The following is a 15,962-nucleotide window of genomic DNA, read 5'->3' as shown; positions in this document are numbered from 1 at the left end:
AACAGAGACTTTGTTCTCTCGCAGCCTGATCTAAAGCCCATTGAAGCTGACGAAAGACTCCCATTGACTGCCTTGGGCTTTGGATCCCACTGCCAGTGTGTGCCGCTTAGACCTGCCACACGCAGGGTCCTTTATTATGCATGAAAATAAACGTATGCTTTGCATACTCCCTGCCAGTGATTCCAGGGCCTCCCTAACGCAATCAGAGAAGCACTGGGGAGCATCCAGCTTTTCTACTTCTTTTCCAACAGCAGAGACTGTAGAAAACATGTCAGTCAGCATGTTTTCCTCACCTTCCCCTGAAGTTCAGGCAGAGTTTAGCACCCTGGTTCCTGCTGTGAGCAACAGCTTTGGCTGCTTCCTCCTTCTCTTCCTCCTCATGTTCCTGCTCCACTCCTAAGCTACCACCTTTCCCCGTGCCATCACTGCCGACTTTGCTGCAGGCTCTAGCACTACCAATGCTGAGGCTAAGCATTGGCTAAGCTCTGCTCAGGAGCCCCTGAAATGTTTAATGACCAAGCAGTTGGGTTTGGCCCCCTCTGCCAGCCTACTCTTGGCCCCCTGAGGACTATGACATGTCTCTGCCCTGGCACTTGGCCCTGCCTGGGCTCATGGGTGGTGGGTTTGGAGCCACCAAGCAGCCTCAGGTGTGCCACAACCACACTCCTGCTTCCCTCTGCTACAGCTCCATCCATATGGCAGGCATACATCACAGTTGGGGTTAATGTATTTGAACCAAGCAGTAGCATAGGGTCTTCTAGGGGGCTGCAGTTTCGTGTGCAGGGTTCCGGTGGGGTAAGGAAATAGCTCGAGCATTGCATTCTAGCGTCCATAAAGAGGATTGCCTGGTCAAAAGTAATGGCTGAGGTGTATTTACATGCTAAGATGAAGTAGTGAGCGTTGTGATATGCTGTTGTCAATGCCTGAGGTGCCTTGGTGAATATGATGGCTGGAACTATTTGGGATGGTGTTATCAGACTGGATTTCCAAGTGTTTAGCACTGAGCAGCTCCTGCCAAATCACTCGGCACTCGGGGAACCGAGCTGTCTGGCAACATGGTATTTGGGTGTATCAGGTTCAGTGCTCTGCTCTGGCTGGGAAGGGAATGCTCTTCTGGAAGTCATTGCTGGGGCTGCAAATTAGACCTAGAGGCTGGAAAGTGAAATGAGAATAGTTCAAAACAAGGAACCAATGATATGGTCCCACAACTTTGGATGTGGCATCTTTGCTTTGTTTTTGTCAAATCCAGACTGCTTTCTTTTGTGCTTGATTCCATGTCTTCTCCTGGGCAGTCCCCTGCAAACCCTCCTGTGTCCTCCCCTTTCCTGGCTGAGCTCTCCCCAGCCGAAAAGTATAATCTGAGACCAAGCTGCAGAGTTTAATTTTGCTTCTGGAGCAGCATGTCCCTCCATGGCACTGTATCGCCTGCCTGCTCAGGGGACACTAATGTCCCCCACATACAACCTTACCCCGACCCGCAATCCTGACTCCTGACCTTAGCATGAACCAAAAGTGTCTTATTTTGGAAAAAGTAGAAACTGCAGTCTATTATTCAGCTTAGCTGTATTAATAAAACAGGCTGACTGTGTGCTCAGCATCTACTGAGGAAGATTCTGAGAATCATCCTCCTGGTAGCTGTGGTCCATTTTAAAAACAGCTACCTTATCTTTTTTATGAAGCTGCTGGAGGCTTAAAGCAACCCTTTCCTGCTCTTTCATAGTAGGGCTTCAACTTCTCTGCTTTGCACCTGGCCACCTGGCAGCATTTTCCTCCTCTGAGTAAGCTCTTTCCCCCCCCACCCCCCGCCCCCTGTATGCATGAAAAAGATAATGTAAAACTAGATAGAAAAGGGGAAGACATGTCTGTGCATAGACAGAGCTGTGGGGAGGCAACCAGGCAATCTAGTTTAGTGCTTAATATAGTTCAGTAGCTTTGCTGGGGTTGTGCAAAACTATGCACTATAATGAAGCACTTTTCTTTGAATAACATAAAAAAAAGAAAAGTTACATAAATTTCCACTCATCTTAGTGCTCAAAGTCTTGAGCACAGCCCAGCTGAGCCTGGCAGCCAGGCCTGAGCTCTGCCGTGACTTGTTTCATACTTGCATAAATGAAGGGAATCCTGACCTCTGCTGTTGGCCCAAAGCATCATCAGGCTGTAAAAAATGCAGCATTTCCTGAAAAGATTATACAATCTAAGATACAGGGTTGATCTTGGCATGCACTGCATGCTCCCTTTCCCAGATAGCACTTCTTGGTGCTTGTGGTTCGTGTTATAACACAGGTTACAAAACAGCTGGAGGTTTCCCTCTCCTTGACTGACAAGCGATTCTTGTCTGTTGCTTATCCAGAAGAATAACGTGATGATTACTAAAATCCAACAGGATTATAAACATGTTTGGTTTTGGTTTTTTTTTTTTTTCCCCTAAATTAACAAAAAGCCTCAGAGTGCTTGGCAGGGAGGATGAGCAGATCCTGACCTCCAGCATCCTGCAGCCGTACGGCGGGAGCCCAGAGGTGCTCACTCCTGTGTTCGTGAGAATGCTGCACGAGGACGATGTGTCTTCATATAACTTGTAGCTGGGCTGAGGGTTTTGCTGAAGTCAACGAACTAACACAGTCTGGGAAGGGGGTGATTATTCCTGCGCTTGCAGTTAATTATAAAATTGCTAAAAGAGATGCAAGCCATCCCTATGGCAAGAAAGCAGCACGAGATGTAAATCAGTGGCTGCTATAGCTAAATCTGCCTTCATTGTACATCAGGTTGGGCTATTGCCCAATGCTGTTTAGATGACCTCTAAATCTGGTCGAGGCTGACAGTTCTTATGTAAAATGCATGTAGATTTTATGTTCCTTGTCCACTTTCATATTTTTTAGTAATTTGGATAATGAAAGTTGGTGAAGTTGTGTCAAAAAAATATCAGAATTGTGATCTTAGTAGCTACACCCTCCTGTCGTACTACCACTTGGCCAGAAGCTGACACCAGGCCAGCACCAAGGCTGGGTTAGAACACCCATAAGACGCAGTGTTTGGGGAATATATCCAAGGTAGCATTTCAAGTAGATAGGAAAGAAATGGTGAACAGAGAAGTCAGAGGCACATATATATATCTCTACTTTGCGGTCTGATCCTTTAATGGTCTTCTGATTAAAGGCTGTTCCTAAAATAAGTTGTTGCATTTGCCTTCCTACAGTCTTTCTCAACAGTGGGCTATGTGGGCGTTAACTATATGATGTGATACTCTGATGTCCTCAGTGACTTTATACCAAAGCTCTGCTGGCAAGCCATGGGGTGGCTGGATGCCTTCTGTGGTGTCCAAGAACCCTCCAGAAACTCATTCTGGGACGGGGACATGGTACCTGCAGCAACAGCAGTTCCACATGGTCAGGACTTTGCCCCACAGCTGCTGGGCTGGCCTGGACTTGTCCTCCAAAGGAAGCATGTCCTCATTTCACCTCATTTCACTTAGATGTCTGCAGCTTTTTTCTCACAGGGAATAAAATCCTGCCAGGGGCAATCAGTTATACTCACAGCCTCTTGCCCCATGTCTCTGAATCTGGTCTTGCTGGTGCTTTCATAACCCAGCACATGCTCTTACACTTGAGGAGTGGGGCAGTTTTGCTGCACCATATCTCACTCTGTGGGGCCATAGCTTGCTGAGGTCCATCATTGCATTATCGCCATATGGGTTTTCTGGGGTCTCAAGGTGAGTACAGTGCCATGGGCAGCATTGCTTGTTCCCCCAGGGCAGGGTGACCTTGATCCTGGAGATTTTTCCGCAGCCTTTGAAACACTGACGTGTTGTGCATAACTGTTTCTCTTTACCTGAATAATCAGCTTTTGGCAGGGTTTGGCTTGTGAAAAGATGCTGGGAGATTTGCCATGCGGTTCTGATGGGTTCAAGCATAGTTAGTTTTTGTGACCTGAGGAACAGAGAGTTCAGGATGGTGCGCCAGAAGAAGGTTTAGGAGGTTGCATTCCTGCCAGGAATTAAAATCAGTAGTTGAAGAGTATGTTTGATTTTATGCCATCATGGAGTTGGCACAATGATTTTTTTTGAGTGTTTGTCACTTTGGTTGCATTAGGACAGGTGTGATTGTATTTTAGGAACATTATGGGTTGCTCTGCAGACCCTGTGCACAGCAGCCTCCGTGGCACATGCACGTGTCGGGGGCACTCGTGCACGCCGTTGGCACGCAGATAGTGGAGATCTTCCTTTTTACAATGCTAGACCCAGTGCCTACATGTCCTGGCCTGAGAGGATCCGCCTGGTTCTGCAAGAGCTGTTTGAGAAGCACTCTGTTTTCTCCAAGGAATAAGCTACCTGAAGGAGTGGGTTTCATATTAGATTGTTTGATGTTCAATGTTTGTCTCAGAGCTCCAAAAGTGAAAATTAATGTTTTTGAAATATTCTTGTCCTTTTCCTCTCAGAAAAAGATCAACTGTGAGGGGAAAAGAGGGACAATGCATTCAATAAAAATTAATTAGAACTATAATATTTTTTCAGTGTGAAAAAGTTTCCATGATTGTTTTCACAGTCCTTCAAAAATGTGTTGGTTTTTTTTTTTAAAAAAAAAGGCACTTGTTTTTTGCAGTCTTAATTCCTCTTCTGCTGGTGTGAGCAGTTACAAAATCGTGCTCTTCCTTTCGTTTTCCATTTCAGAAACCCCAGCTGGACTCATTGCTGAGAACCTTCTCAAAGCCAAAGAAATAGCCATCAATGACTCTCGTGTTCCTGAACAGCTCAAGAGTTACTTACAAAAAGCTCTTGATGTTGCTCTTGGACTAGACCCTTACCTGGACGCAATGGCAGCTTCAAAGAGGTATGGATACTCCTTTGTAACCTTGTGCTTCTTTCTGTGATTGTAGGAATATATTCTTAGATTTTCTGTTCCGAATATGCCAGAAATGTGGAGGACAGTGAAAGAAGAATGAGAGTTAACTGCACCTAAATATGTGGCAAAATGTGCATGGACGTGTGTGTCTGTATGTGCCTATGGCCTCGAGCAGAGGAGGTGAGAACAAAATGTCCTGCCTCTAAATTTTGGATTATATTCTGCCAGTTGACTTCTGACTATGGCAATATCCTGTGAAAAATCAGCAAGCCAGCATCCACACAGTGCCTGCTGAAAGGCTGAAAGAATGAACCCCTGGATCAAATTGGTGCTGGGATAAATAAAGAATGAAGAAAATCTGCGCCTCTGGATCCACCCTATAATAACAGCCTTTATATGCAGCTTTTATCTCCAAGTGCTCAACAAACATTAATTAATCTGCTAACTAAATTACTCTAGTAACTAAGCTAATTAATTAAAGTAATTTAAGGTATCATTAATTCAGAAGTCCAACTGATACCCTCATTATTCTTTTTTGAGCTACAGTATATTACTCAGCCATGTGGGGTCTGCTAAACAATTCCCATTTATCAGTATACATTTTGATATGTGGAAAAAGCTGGTTCTGTCTAAAATTGACAATGTGTAAACTGTTCCAGGCTGTGGATTACAGGAACGCTGAGCGTTCATTCTGTTGCTGAAATAATAGCTGATAGTTGTTTGACTTACGCTTGCTGTACGATAATAGCTATACATTATCTTATTAAAGTTGTTAAAGCATTTGTGAGGGGCAGAAAAGAGGTTATATGAAATGTTCTACTCTTTAAGTCTTGGATTATCTGAGTGTGGCTGACACGGGTTATGAATTCTTTGTCATTTTACTGAGGAGCGTGGGAGGAAGCTGGGGGAAAAAAAAAAAAAGCTGAAATGGCTCTAAATTCTGACCCGCAGTAACCAGCCATTTCTGGTGGTTACTTTCTTCAGATAGAGTAATCTAATCTGCCTGGAGGCTACAGAGTTCTTCCAGTCATCTCTTCCCTTCTCTCTGTCATAGGTAGCATCTCACTTCATCCAGAGACATCGCTACAGGTCTGGCTTCTGTGAAATAGCACCTGGAGACACCCTGCTTTTCTCAGCTGTTTGTTAGGAAAATCTTTTTTTTCCCCGTCTTGAGAAAAATTTCTGATTTTAAATCTTTTCCCTTGTTCTGCAATGAAACCTTTTTTTCGACTGAACAAAACCCGGCCAGAGTAGCTGAAGCCATTTACACCAAACCAGCAGATAGACAGACGTCTGTCTGGGACCAACTGGACATGAGAAAGAATTGGGACTGAATGGTGGGGAACGCTTTCCTTTGGTCCCACAACCCCTTTGTCCCAGGCCCCTGTGGCTGGAGTGGCTGCACCAAGATGGGCCTGTTGCCAAGACAGATTCTCTTAGGACTGTGATTTAGGGATATTTGTAATGCTTCTGGGCTATTTTTTTGTGCTAATGCACAGACGAACCTTTTCCAGGAGTTCCCTCTTGGTTGCTGGTTTTTTATGCAAGATACTCAGATTTTGGTTGTTACTGTAATGTTGAAATTTCTTTTTCCAGAAAATCTTCACCGGACCGTGGCCCAGGGGACACTGGAGGAACTGAAACCAAAGTTAGGCTGCAGCAAGAATGCACCTCTGGCTCTTTGAATGGCAAGTTGGTCAATCAAGAGGATAAAATTTCACCAGATTGGTATAAAGGTTATCACTGAAGTTCATCATCCTCTACTCCATCTTGAGTGGGGAAAGGATGAATGGCATGGAAATGCTCAGAAAACGTGGAAAATTGCTTAAAATGGAAGATAAGAACTTTCTGAAAGCTTCCATCTTCCTTTTGCATGAATTTTCCCTGTCTTCCACCTTGTGCCCAGGCACACATTCTCACACACACACTCGTGAGTCCTTTAATTCGCAGTTCCAGCCCCATCCATTAGTGAGCAGCAGAGGTCATTGTCCTCACTGGAAGGGGAAGAAAGGGAAAAATCCTGTTGGTTTGGGTTTGGTGGTGTCTGATAGGGGTTTACATGCTTTTGCAGTGGAGGTGGCCTGTGGCCAAGCACTGTACCTTTTCAGGTAGCAATACCCAGGCTTGTATCCCCATATAAAGCCTATTACACTAAATCTATAACCAGATTCATTCTTCCCAGATGTTCCCATCTTTTGAGCAATATATCATCACAGTGAAGTACTCTTATAATGTATTACGCTAATACATTGTTCGAAGGACACCACTGATGATAAATTTCTTAAATGATGGTGCTGTCTAGGGATAATGACTCTAAGAGCAAATGCAAGGTAATGTAGTGGTTTTTTTTTTTTTTTTAAACTGGTTTCAGGAAGGAATATGGAGACATCTTAAAGCCATTTTCATATGGGGGGAATGTTTAAATATGCAATATTTCAAGCACTATTTAACAAGCACTTGAACAATAGCGGCATTGACGATAAAGGTTCTACATTTAAAACCAATCCCTTTATTCTGTTGTCTTTTAGCTGCATTTTAGATGAAATTTTGTCAGATTCTGTTGTTAAACCCTTATTTGAAAGCATTTTAAGATTAATTTTTTTTTTTTTCATGATAACTTCAAAGGTAGGTCTAATTTCCGTTGTGAACAGGATACAGTCTTTCCTATGGTTTTATTTTTAAATTTTCATTCTTGTCTTTCAACAGGGCAAATTTTTAAGATGTTTGTTCACATGATCAGAGCCAGGAAGATTTTACTAATTGGCAAGCTTAAAGGTTACAGTATCCTTGCTATCGCAGAAGAATTGCCAGATGATGGCAAAATCTTCGCATGTGCAGAAGCGCCATATCTCGGAGTGAACAGCCAAGAAGCATTTGATTATTCTTCAGATGGTAAAAAGATAAGCATGCGAGTGGGACCAATGGCAGACACCTTAGAGGTAAAGTCAGTTGGAAGGGGTATTTCGGAGCTCTTGTGCAGAGCAGATTAAAGAGTTTCAGGCGGGTCCTGTTTCCTGCCCACAAAATGCTGGATGGTGATGATAGATTGTTTGCAAAGATGTGAACACACTCTTGCACTGGAGTTATTTCTTGTTTGTGACAATATATGATGAGACAGCTCCATCACACAAGATAGCTTTTTACCTTTTTAACTAAAATACTGCAACTTTTTGATCAGAGGAATCACAAGCTCTAAACGCAGGTTGATAGGCTTCGATAGCAGAGTTTTACTTGATGTGGGTGGCCTTTGTTTCAGGGTCTCTAATTCCAAATATAACAAGCTGGAAGAGTGTATCTGTGCCCTGCTGAGACAGCTCTTGAAAAGGACAGCTTGCTCCCAGTGTTCACAGGAATTGGGAAAGCCCTGAAGTAGTTTATGATTCAACCACAACCTCTCACTATTTTCCTCCACTGAAAACGCTGCAGGCACTTAGACCCCAAGTTTCTCAGTTCCAGAGCGATGTGATAAGCTTCAGACATGCAAATGCAATGGCTGTGTTTGTTTCATTCTGACTAGTGACTTTGTCCCAAGAAAGAGAAAAGCTTATGATTGCTGGCAGCTAGAGGAGTCTCATGTTTAATTCTAGTTTATGGATCCCCAGGAAGTTGTTGCAGGTCCAGCATGCTAACAGGTGATGCCCATGCTAAGTTCCTTAAATGTATAGCCCTTCTATTATTAATGAAAACCAGTTTGATCTGATTCCCTTTTCAATCTGAATGTGTCAGTGTGAGCTTGACTGTAACTTTATTTGCATTAACAGGTACCATATTTGTTTCTAAAATGAAATGACCAGGAGCTTTCTGACCTCTGGTTTTCATGACCTCCAAGTTTGATAAGAAAGAAACAAAGAGCATTGCCAAGTATATGAATAAACGAAATGTTACAGATCACCTGCAATGTGCAGCATTTAAAATCCCAGCTCCCTGCAGTGACTGTGAAATTAATTGAATTGCTGTTGCTCTCTAGTGCCCATTCTGTGCAACTGACTTACTGTGACTGAATTAAAATATCTAGAGGCAGGCAGAGTACATGCTGTGCAGAGATTAAAGAAAAGAGTAAAGACATGAAAATTAAATCCTTAAAACAGAACGTTGCAATTGATTTTATATCCCCCAGTTGCAACATGAAGGCACATCCTGACCCCAGTTCTGCAGGTACTCAGGGCTATGAGTGACTCTTGGAGCTGATGGGAGCGGAGATGCTCATGTTCAGCGGGAGAGATCCCGGCTCTGCGGACACCTCTTTGTGCAGGATTTCTGGCAGATATTTTGTCATTGGTATAAGGACAATCAGGATTGTCTTACAGGTCTAAATGACAAAGTGACAGGTTTGGTGGTGTCTGTGGTGCCCTGACATGTCAGGGCTGTTGGGGTTTGCCTGGCTGGAGTGGGACGAACACACCTGGATGCATGGAAGAGGCTCAGGCTGTGAACAATGCACTGCCTTTTCCATCATAGAGAAGACCAGCTTACGCTGGAGACCAAACAGCCTTCTTGTACAGCCCCATGGGCACGCTGAAAGGCAGGAGGATGATGCGGTCATGGGCAGGAGATGGGGAAGGGCTAGCACAGCCCAGCTCTCACAGCTCAGCTTTGTGGCGGAGATGGAGAATGGCGTTTCTGTCCCCCATTGTCTGCAGGGAAAGTTAGAGGGCAGAGACAGTCACCCACCGACAGCCACCCAACACTTGCTCTTTGGAGATGGCTGCTGCAGCTTTCTTGCTGTGGTGACTGTGGCTGAATTTTGCTCCCAAGCTGAGTGCAATAGGGCAGGGTTAATGCTTATCTGCTGCTCCTCAAATCTCTGCAGCAGCGCAGACTCCTGGAAGCAGAGGATTTGCCTCGCTGCACTGGCTCTTTCAGAGCACAAAAATGTCCATACGATATATATAAATGACACTACCTGGTAGGGAAGTCTTTTTCAGCTGCATGAAGCTGTGATTCAGTAAGTCCAAACTGCCAGAAGGTATATGATGTACTCTCACTTCTGGTGTAAAACTAGTCCACTCAAGAGTTACATCCTAGCCTCAGGTAGAGGATACCACCCAAGTGCTGCAGAATGTGTCCTGTGCTGCATCCACATCTGCTGTCCATGCCCTTTACAAGAAAAGCTGCCAGATATTGCAGAAGTTGCCCCAAGGATGTGACACATCTGTGCCCATGTACCTCAGAAAGTGAGGCCTTTGTGGGGCCCATGTGGCTCTGGCTTTTTCACCTACAACTGTGGCTCATCGAGGCTGTGAGCAAGCAGAGAGAAGTGCAAAGGCAGCACATCAGTCCATAGTGGCACCTTGACCAGGGTTTCTGAAGCCTCTTACTGCTCCTTTGCATTAATACAAGTGTTGGCAGGGATGCCCAGGTTCCCTGTCTCTTGTCCCAGATCAGAGCCAGCTGCAAAACAGCTGGAATACTGAGCTGTAAAGTATGCTAAATACCAGGCAGGAGCTGCAGAGCTCAGGTACATAGTGGGGTTCACTTGGCACCTGAGGGCATGATGTAAAAAAATCCACCATTCCCACACGTGTGGGACAGGCTGCCAAGCCAGGTTGGGTCCCCACTAGGACATGCAGATCACATACAGCATGGCACAAGCCTCTGTGCCTAGTGACCCCAGTAATTCTATATAGTATTTTAAATGTGGACTGAGGGGAAGCCTTTCCTTAGGTTCAGTGTTTGATACAGGTGCTTTCAGTGGAAATTAGTGACCTTTTCAATGTGTGCTGGGCCACCATTTAAAAACCTTTCCCAACAAGCTCCTTAAGCCTAAACTCTGTCGTGCTGTGCCTGAATAACATGCCTTGCCATGCATCGGCTGTGAGCAAGAGGCCTGATCCTGCACAAAGAGCTTCCTTTAATTCCCAGTGGACTTTGGGTTGAACAATGGATTCAGGATTGAGTCTGGAGGGAATGCAAAGTACCAGGAAATTATTCCTACCCATGATTTTGATACTTCCATTTTAAAGTCGAAAACGCAACACACAAAATAACACTGTGTCTGCAGCAGATTCTGCTGATTGCAGGGCATTGTATAAGCATGTCAGGGTTTTCTTTTTTCTTTTTTTCCTTCCTTTTACCAGACAGAATAGGTGAAGAGGTTGAGCTGCAGATCTCATTTCTCCTGTTTTGCTGCTTGTGAAGTCTGCCAACAGAATCCACCTTGACAAAGTCAAGGACTCTGCGTTTAATGTTGAACTGAGTGAATAAATTATGCATGAAATTGTGTCGGAGTCTCTAGTGTGCAGAATTGCTCCTTTTGATATGAAAGGTTAATTCAGAAAGGAGTCCAAAATAGCTGGAAATTGTGGGGATAAGTGGATAGTATTCACTGTTGTGAGCTGTTATTACTAGAAATTGCATTCCCTCTCTAGCATCCCTAGAGATTTAGCTTTGCCGGTGAATATAAACTGTACTCAATAGAATAGCATTTAGGAGTAACAAGAGTGTATGTCCACATACAGTAAAATATTCTAATGGTGTTTTAAAAGGAAGCTGTACTTTTTTGTGTATTCTGTGTACCCTAAGGATGGATTGCTATTACATTTAGGTCAAGAACAAGGCATAGGGAAGGTAATAAGTTTTGAGTACATCTTTATTACAAATATGCCGACTGTATGATCCATATCAAAGGAACTGGGCAGTCATTTTTTTTTTCTGAGTGAGTTTGTATGTACCTTATGAGAGAGTGTTGTCTCTGATCAGGACTCCAATCAGGTTTTCTCCCAGCTTTGGCAGAAGATTCATTCCTGTTTTTATTTGGGATGTCCTCTCCTCAATCTTTTGCCATATCCTTCAACAGTGCTGCTGTGCCCTTTCTTGTCCTCACTTTTGGTGCATCTCCTCCATGCAATGCAGTGCTACAAGTTGGGGTTTTTTTTGTTCTTTTTTAATCCCAAAGGAAGTTAGTGACTCACTGTAAGCAAAAGCATTAATTTTAGCCAAGTTTGCTCTGCATTAAGACACTTCTTGTTGCCATCTGTTACTGTCTACAATGTCTCCGTAGCAAGGAGCAGGGATTGCATTGTAAACATGTAGGAAATTAGTTTCGGTGGGATATTTTGCAGGCAGATTATTTCCTTCTGGATCTCACTTTTCCTCACAATTGGAGATGTTTGGGCTCTGCCTCTCTCCTAGCAGAGGACAAAGGCATCTCCAGCGTGCTGTGAGGTCCCAGGCAGGGCCAAGCCCAGTCTGTACAGAGAGGATAAGGGTGGTCAAATCCCTCCTCCCAAACTCCTCATCCATTTTGAGAGGGACAGCAGTAAGCTCTCCGTCACTGCACTGATATTTCCAGCGCTTAGCTCCCCAGTCAGAGCTACGAGTAGAGCACTGTTTTTTCTTTCTGGCTCCCTTGGTTTGGCAGCGGGTGCTGGCTGTGAGGAAGCCCTCTCCAGTGTGGTACCCTGGCCAAGGAGACCACCAGTTCAGATGAGCCATGCTCTGCTAGGCAAGGAGCTCCAGGAAACAGAGCACTTTAGTGTTCCTGTGGCTGTCACCCTGTCATGTAGAGGCTGCTCCAGAAGCAAAGCTGGTTCAAGGAATTTCTTGGATTTCCTTTATAGGTCTGGAGCTATTTCCACCTAAACATGGAAAATGCAATGGCAGTCTTGAAGCTGTGGAAACAAGAAGCTCAAGTGATGGCAGGGTTGTGGTATGAACTCCAAGTCAGTTATTCAGGCATTTTCATACAGGTGTCTAGGTCTAGGTATCTAGAAGAAAGGAAGGGTGCCTGACTCACCTTCATGGCTCCCCATTCAGGACTTGATGAGCCGGCAGAAGAGAAATGCCTTCCAAACGGTGGCCTTGCACACACAGGCAGTGCAAGGACAAAAAAGGCATGTGGTGAATACACATACAACACATCCCTGCTGGGATGAAAGCTGTGAAGTTAAAAGATGGTTTATCTGTATTAGAAGATAGATAAGGAGGAGATAAGCTGTCAGCAGGTAGATAGTACAGAAAGAGGGCTGAAATGAGAAGTCCTGCTAATATCCAAAGAACTATGCAACTCCATATGGACCTAATGAAGTCAATGCATAGAAGTGAGATTCTTTTTCATTAGGGAGCCATACCATGGAGCAGTAGTAACATATGTTCAGAGATGGACACATCTGCTTCTGACTGTTTGCCCCCTACCTCCTCCTCCTGGGAAGGCTACAAGTCAGAAAGTAGTGATAAGTCATGATAATTACTTGAATTTGGCTTTGGCTTTTCTCTCTGGGGAATGAGACCTCTAATCTCTCTTCCTGATGGACTCGTCCTCCCAGCTTTCATCTTCCGACCTTTCCTGAAGTATCTACCTTGGATAAGCTGTCTGAGTTGCAAACTAATATAAGATGCTCTTCCATAGCAGCAAAAATGTTCCTGCTGCTTTCCCCTAATACAGTCCAAGAGGGAAAGAGGGCAAAATTGTCTTACTGGTTGTGAAATGAAAACATGAATTGCAGGAAACCAGGTGTCCTAGTTTCTACTACGTTTATTATAAACCAGCATCTATTTGGCCTTAAGGTCTTCTTTCATTATAGCGTAGTATCAAAAGGTGCCATCAATGCTTTTGGCAGAGCTTCTGTGCTATCAAGCATCTGCAGTTAAGTGTGACTACCCAGGCTCTCACGCAGACTTAATTTCTTAACCACTAACAAGCTCACAATGATACCAGTTTGCACAATAGAGTAATTCAGAGCCGGAGTGATCCACTTCCCATTATTTCTTTGTCTGAATGATGCACTCCCTGCTTCAGAAAGGCTCCTGAAATCTCTCTTTGGGAGCCATCAAACTCACTCCCGAAAACAAATTAGTTTTTCACATTCTATTGCCATTTGTTATTGATGCTTTCTCTCATGCATCTCAGGGGATCGCTCATCACTCATTGTGCACAATGTCTCCAAACACAAAAGGGAAATCTGGACGCAAGAACTGCTGTTAAAAGTTATGGTAGAAACAGTGAGTTCTGGAAAACATAGTTGTTTCTCTTTTCACTTGAAATGCCAAGACTTGAAAGCATTTCTGCTTGCCGAGATAGGTGAATGAGCCGTTGTCTCATTGCAACGCACACAGATGCAGTTAAATAGTCCCAGATGGAATCTGAAATATTCCATAGCAGCCTCTTGGGCAGCAAGTGCATTAACTGCCACAGGAGAAGGCTGTAAAGGCTCCCATCTGGTCATCCATCAACACTTTTATACATTATCATCAGCAGCCTGCTTGGAGGGAAGGTGTGCCACATTTCTGAAAATCCAATTAGATGATAGCAGCCAGTTCTCTTTTATCCTCTCTGTTGCTGAGCCATCCGAAGTAATTTTTTTAGATTAAAGAAACATCATTTTCCTTCGTAGGAGCTGTACTGCTTTTTCTCTATCATGACCTGCTCTTCTATGTGTTTTATAATTCTGTTATTAATTGAGATTTCAACTGTTTGCCTGCTACTGAAGTGGGACTCCCTAGTTTGCAGTTCCCAGGATCGGCCTTATGACTGATATAATTGCCACTTTTCAATTTGTTGATAGTTACTCTTTTGAGAAGAGAGAACTTATTGCAGCACCTCAGCTACAGGATTTGATGCCAGTCCTCTCCCTTATCCTGATGGATCAATTCCCTTTGTAGATATGCAGAGGTTTCTGCTGTGACTCTTAACACCACAAGCTGGGATGAACCATCCTCTTTGATATCCTGATTTTCTTTGAGAGCTTCAGAGTTTTTGGCATGAACATAGCTGAAGAATTCTTTGCAAAGCATGGAAAACTCACAAGATCTCCAGAAGTAATTTTAGCAATGTTAGCTTAAAAGAACACGGTTCCCTCTGGTTTGGATTTTATATAAAGGTATTTTAATGGCAAAACTTTACATGTTCAGGTAAATAATTAGTGTCTTCTCCAACATTATTTTTTTCCCAGGCATTACATGCTGAGGACGAACACTTTGATATAGTCTTTATTGATGCTGATCAAAGGAACGCTGTTAACTACTACAGCTTTGTCATGGATAACCACTTGCTGAGAATGGATGGAGTGATTTGTGTAGAGAATACACTCATGAAAGGACAAGTCTACCTGGAGAACATATCTGATGAAAATGTACTAGCTGTCAGAAAATTAAATACAGTGATTAATTCAGATCCTCGTGTTCAGCAGGTTAGTGCAATGCAATTGGTTAAGGTGGCCATGGTGCTGTATCTATGGATTTTGCAAAGTACTGCTTAAAATGTTTCTTTTGTTGGTGCCTTTATCTGTGGGACCTAAAATGAACTCAAATTTTATTATAATTCACCTCACTTGAGCTCTATGTATGAGTTTCTATATTCAGAAATGGTCTCTACTTGCTGTCTACATCATATACAGTGTTAAAGACAAGATAAAAGTGGAGCACTTAAGAGTGAATAATCAGCTCTACAGTACAACCAAGGAACTGCTGCTCTGCTTTAAAGGTTCTGGAGGCTGCAGGGTATCACCAGCACAACAAGAGTCAACAAACTCCTACTCCAGCAGGAGAAAAAAAAATTGTAATAGGATGCATAAACAATATGCTCTGGTTTTAGAGGCAAAATTAGACAAACATCCTCTAGGACTTTAAAAGTAGGTGTAAATTACGCTACCTTTGGGCAGTAGCCACCATCCTGCAAAGGGTGCTCTCGTGCCATGGCTGCACTGGGGTGGCAGAGGGGCTGCTGTGGCTGGGGGTGCCACCGAGGATGGCCAGACCCTGCCTGTCCTTCTGTGCTAGCAGGCCAGAGCCATGGTGGGACAGGTGAGATCTGCCACCTCCCTCCCAGGCACCCCTCCCATGCTGCTCCTGCCCAGAAGGTTTTGGTACCTGCCTCACAGGCCTAAGTTTCTTGTCTATCTGCAGATCCGATGGCCTCTGGAGATGCCTCCAATGATTCTGTATTTTTTTTCTGCCATCAACATACCAGTAGCAACAGCTTTTATTTGTAGAAGAGGAAAAGATAATGATAATTTTCTGTGTCATGATCTTTTAGCTGTTCAATTCATGTAAATAGCTTGTTGTTTCCATGTCTAATGTTCTAATGATTTGATGTTGATGTTGGATCTCCAACACTGAGTACAGCTTTCACTGAAGTGTGGTAATAGTATCAGAGAAGATAGGTGGCAAAACCCACTGACATTCAGCTAT

The 15,962-nt window shown here is 43.8% G+C and overlaps 1 protein-coding gene across 1 annotated transcript in view; it reads left to right on the top strand.

Annotated features, from left to right (window-relative positions):
* The first annotated feature begins 3,684 nt into the window (after positions 1-3,684).
* LOC135992878 (uncharacterized) overlaps positions 3,685-15,962 on the top strand; it is a 30,967-nt gene continuing 18,689 nt past the window's right edge. Inside the window, exons 1-5 of the mRNA XM_065642294.1 lie at positions 3,685-3,706; positions 4,664-4,823; positions 6,432-6,571; positions 7,542-7,774; positions 14,726-14,962. Of these exons, the coding sequence (XP_065498366.1) occupies positions 3,685-3,706; positions 4,664-4,823; positions 6,432-6,571; positions 7,542-7,774; positions 14,726-14,962 (792 nt within the window). The remainder of the gene's footprint in view (positions 3,707-4,663; positions 4,824-6,431; positions 6,572-7,541; positions 7,775-14,725; positions 14,963-15,962) is intronic.

Source organism: Caloenas nicobarica, chromosome 11, assembly GCF_036013445.1.
Source record: "Caloenas nicobarica isolate bCalNic1 chromosome 11, bCalNic1.hap1, whole genome shotgun sequence".
Lineage (NCBI taxonomy): Eukaryota > Metazoa > Chordata > Aves > Columbiformes > Columbidae > Caloenas > Caloenas nicobarica.
This window is presented reverse-complemented; position numbering and strand designations above follow the sequence as displayed.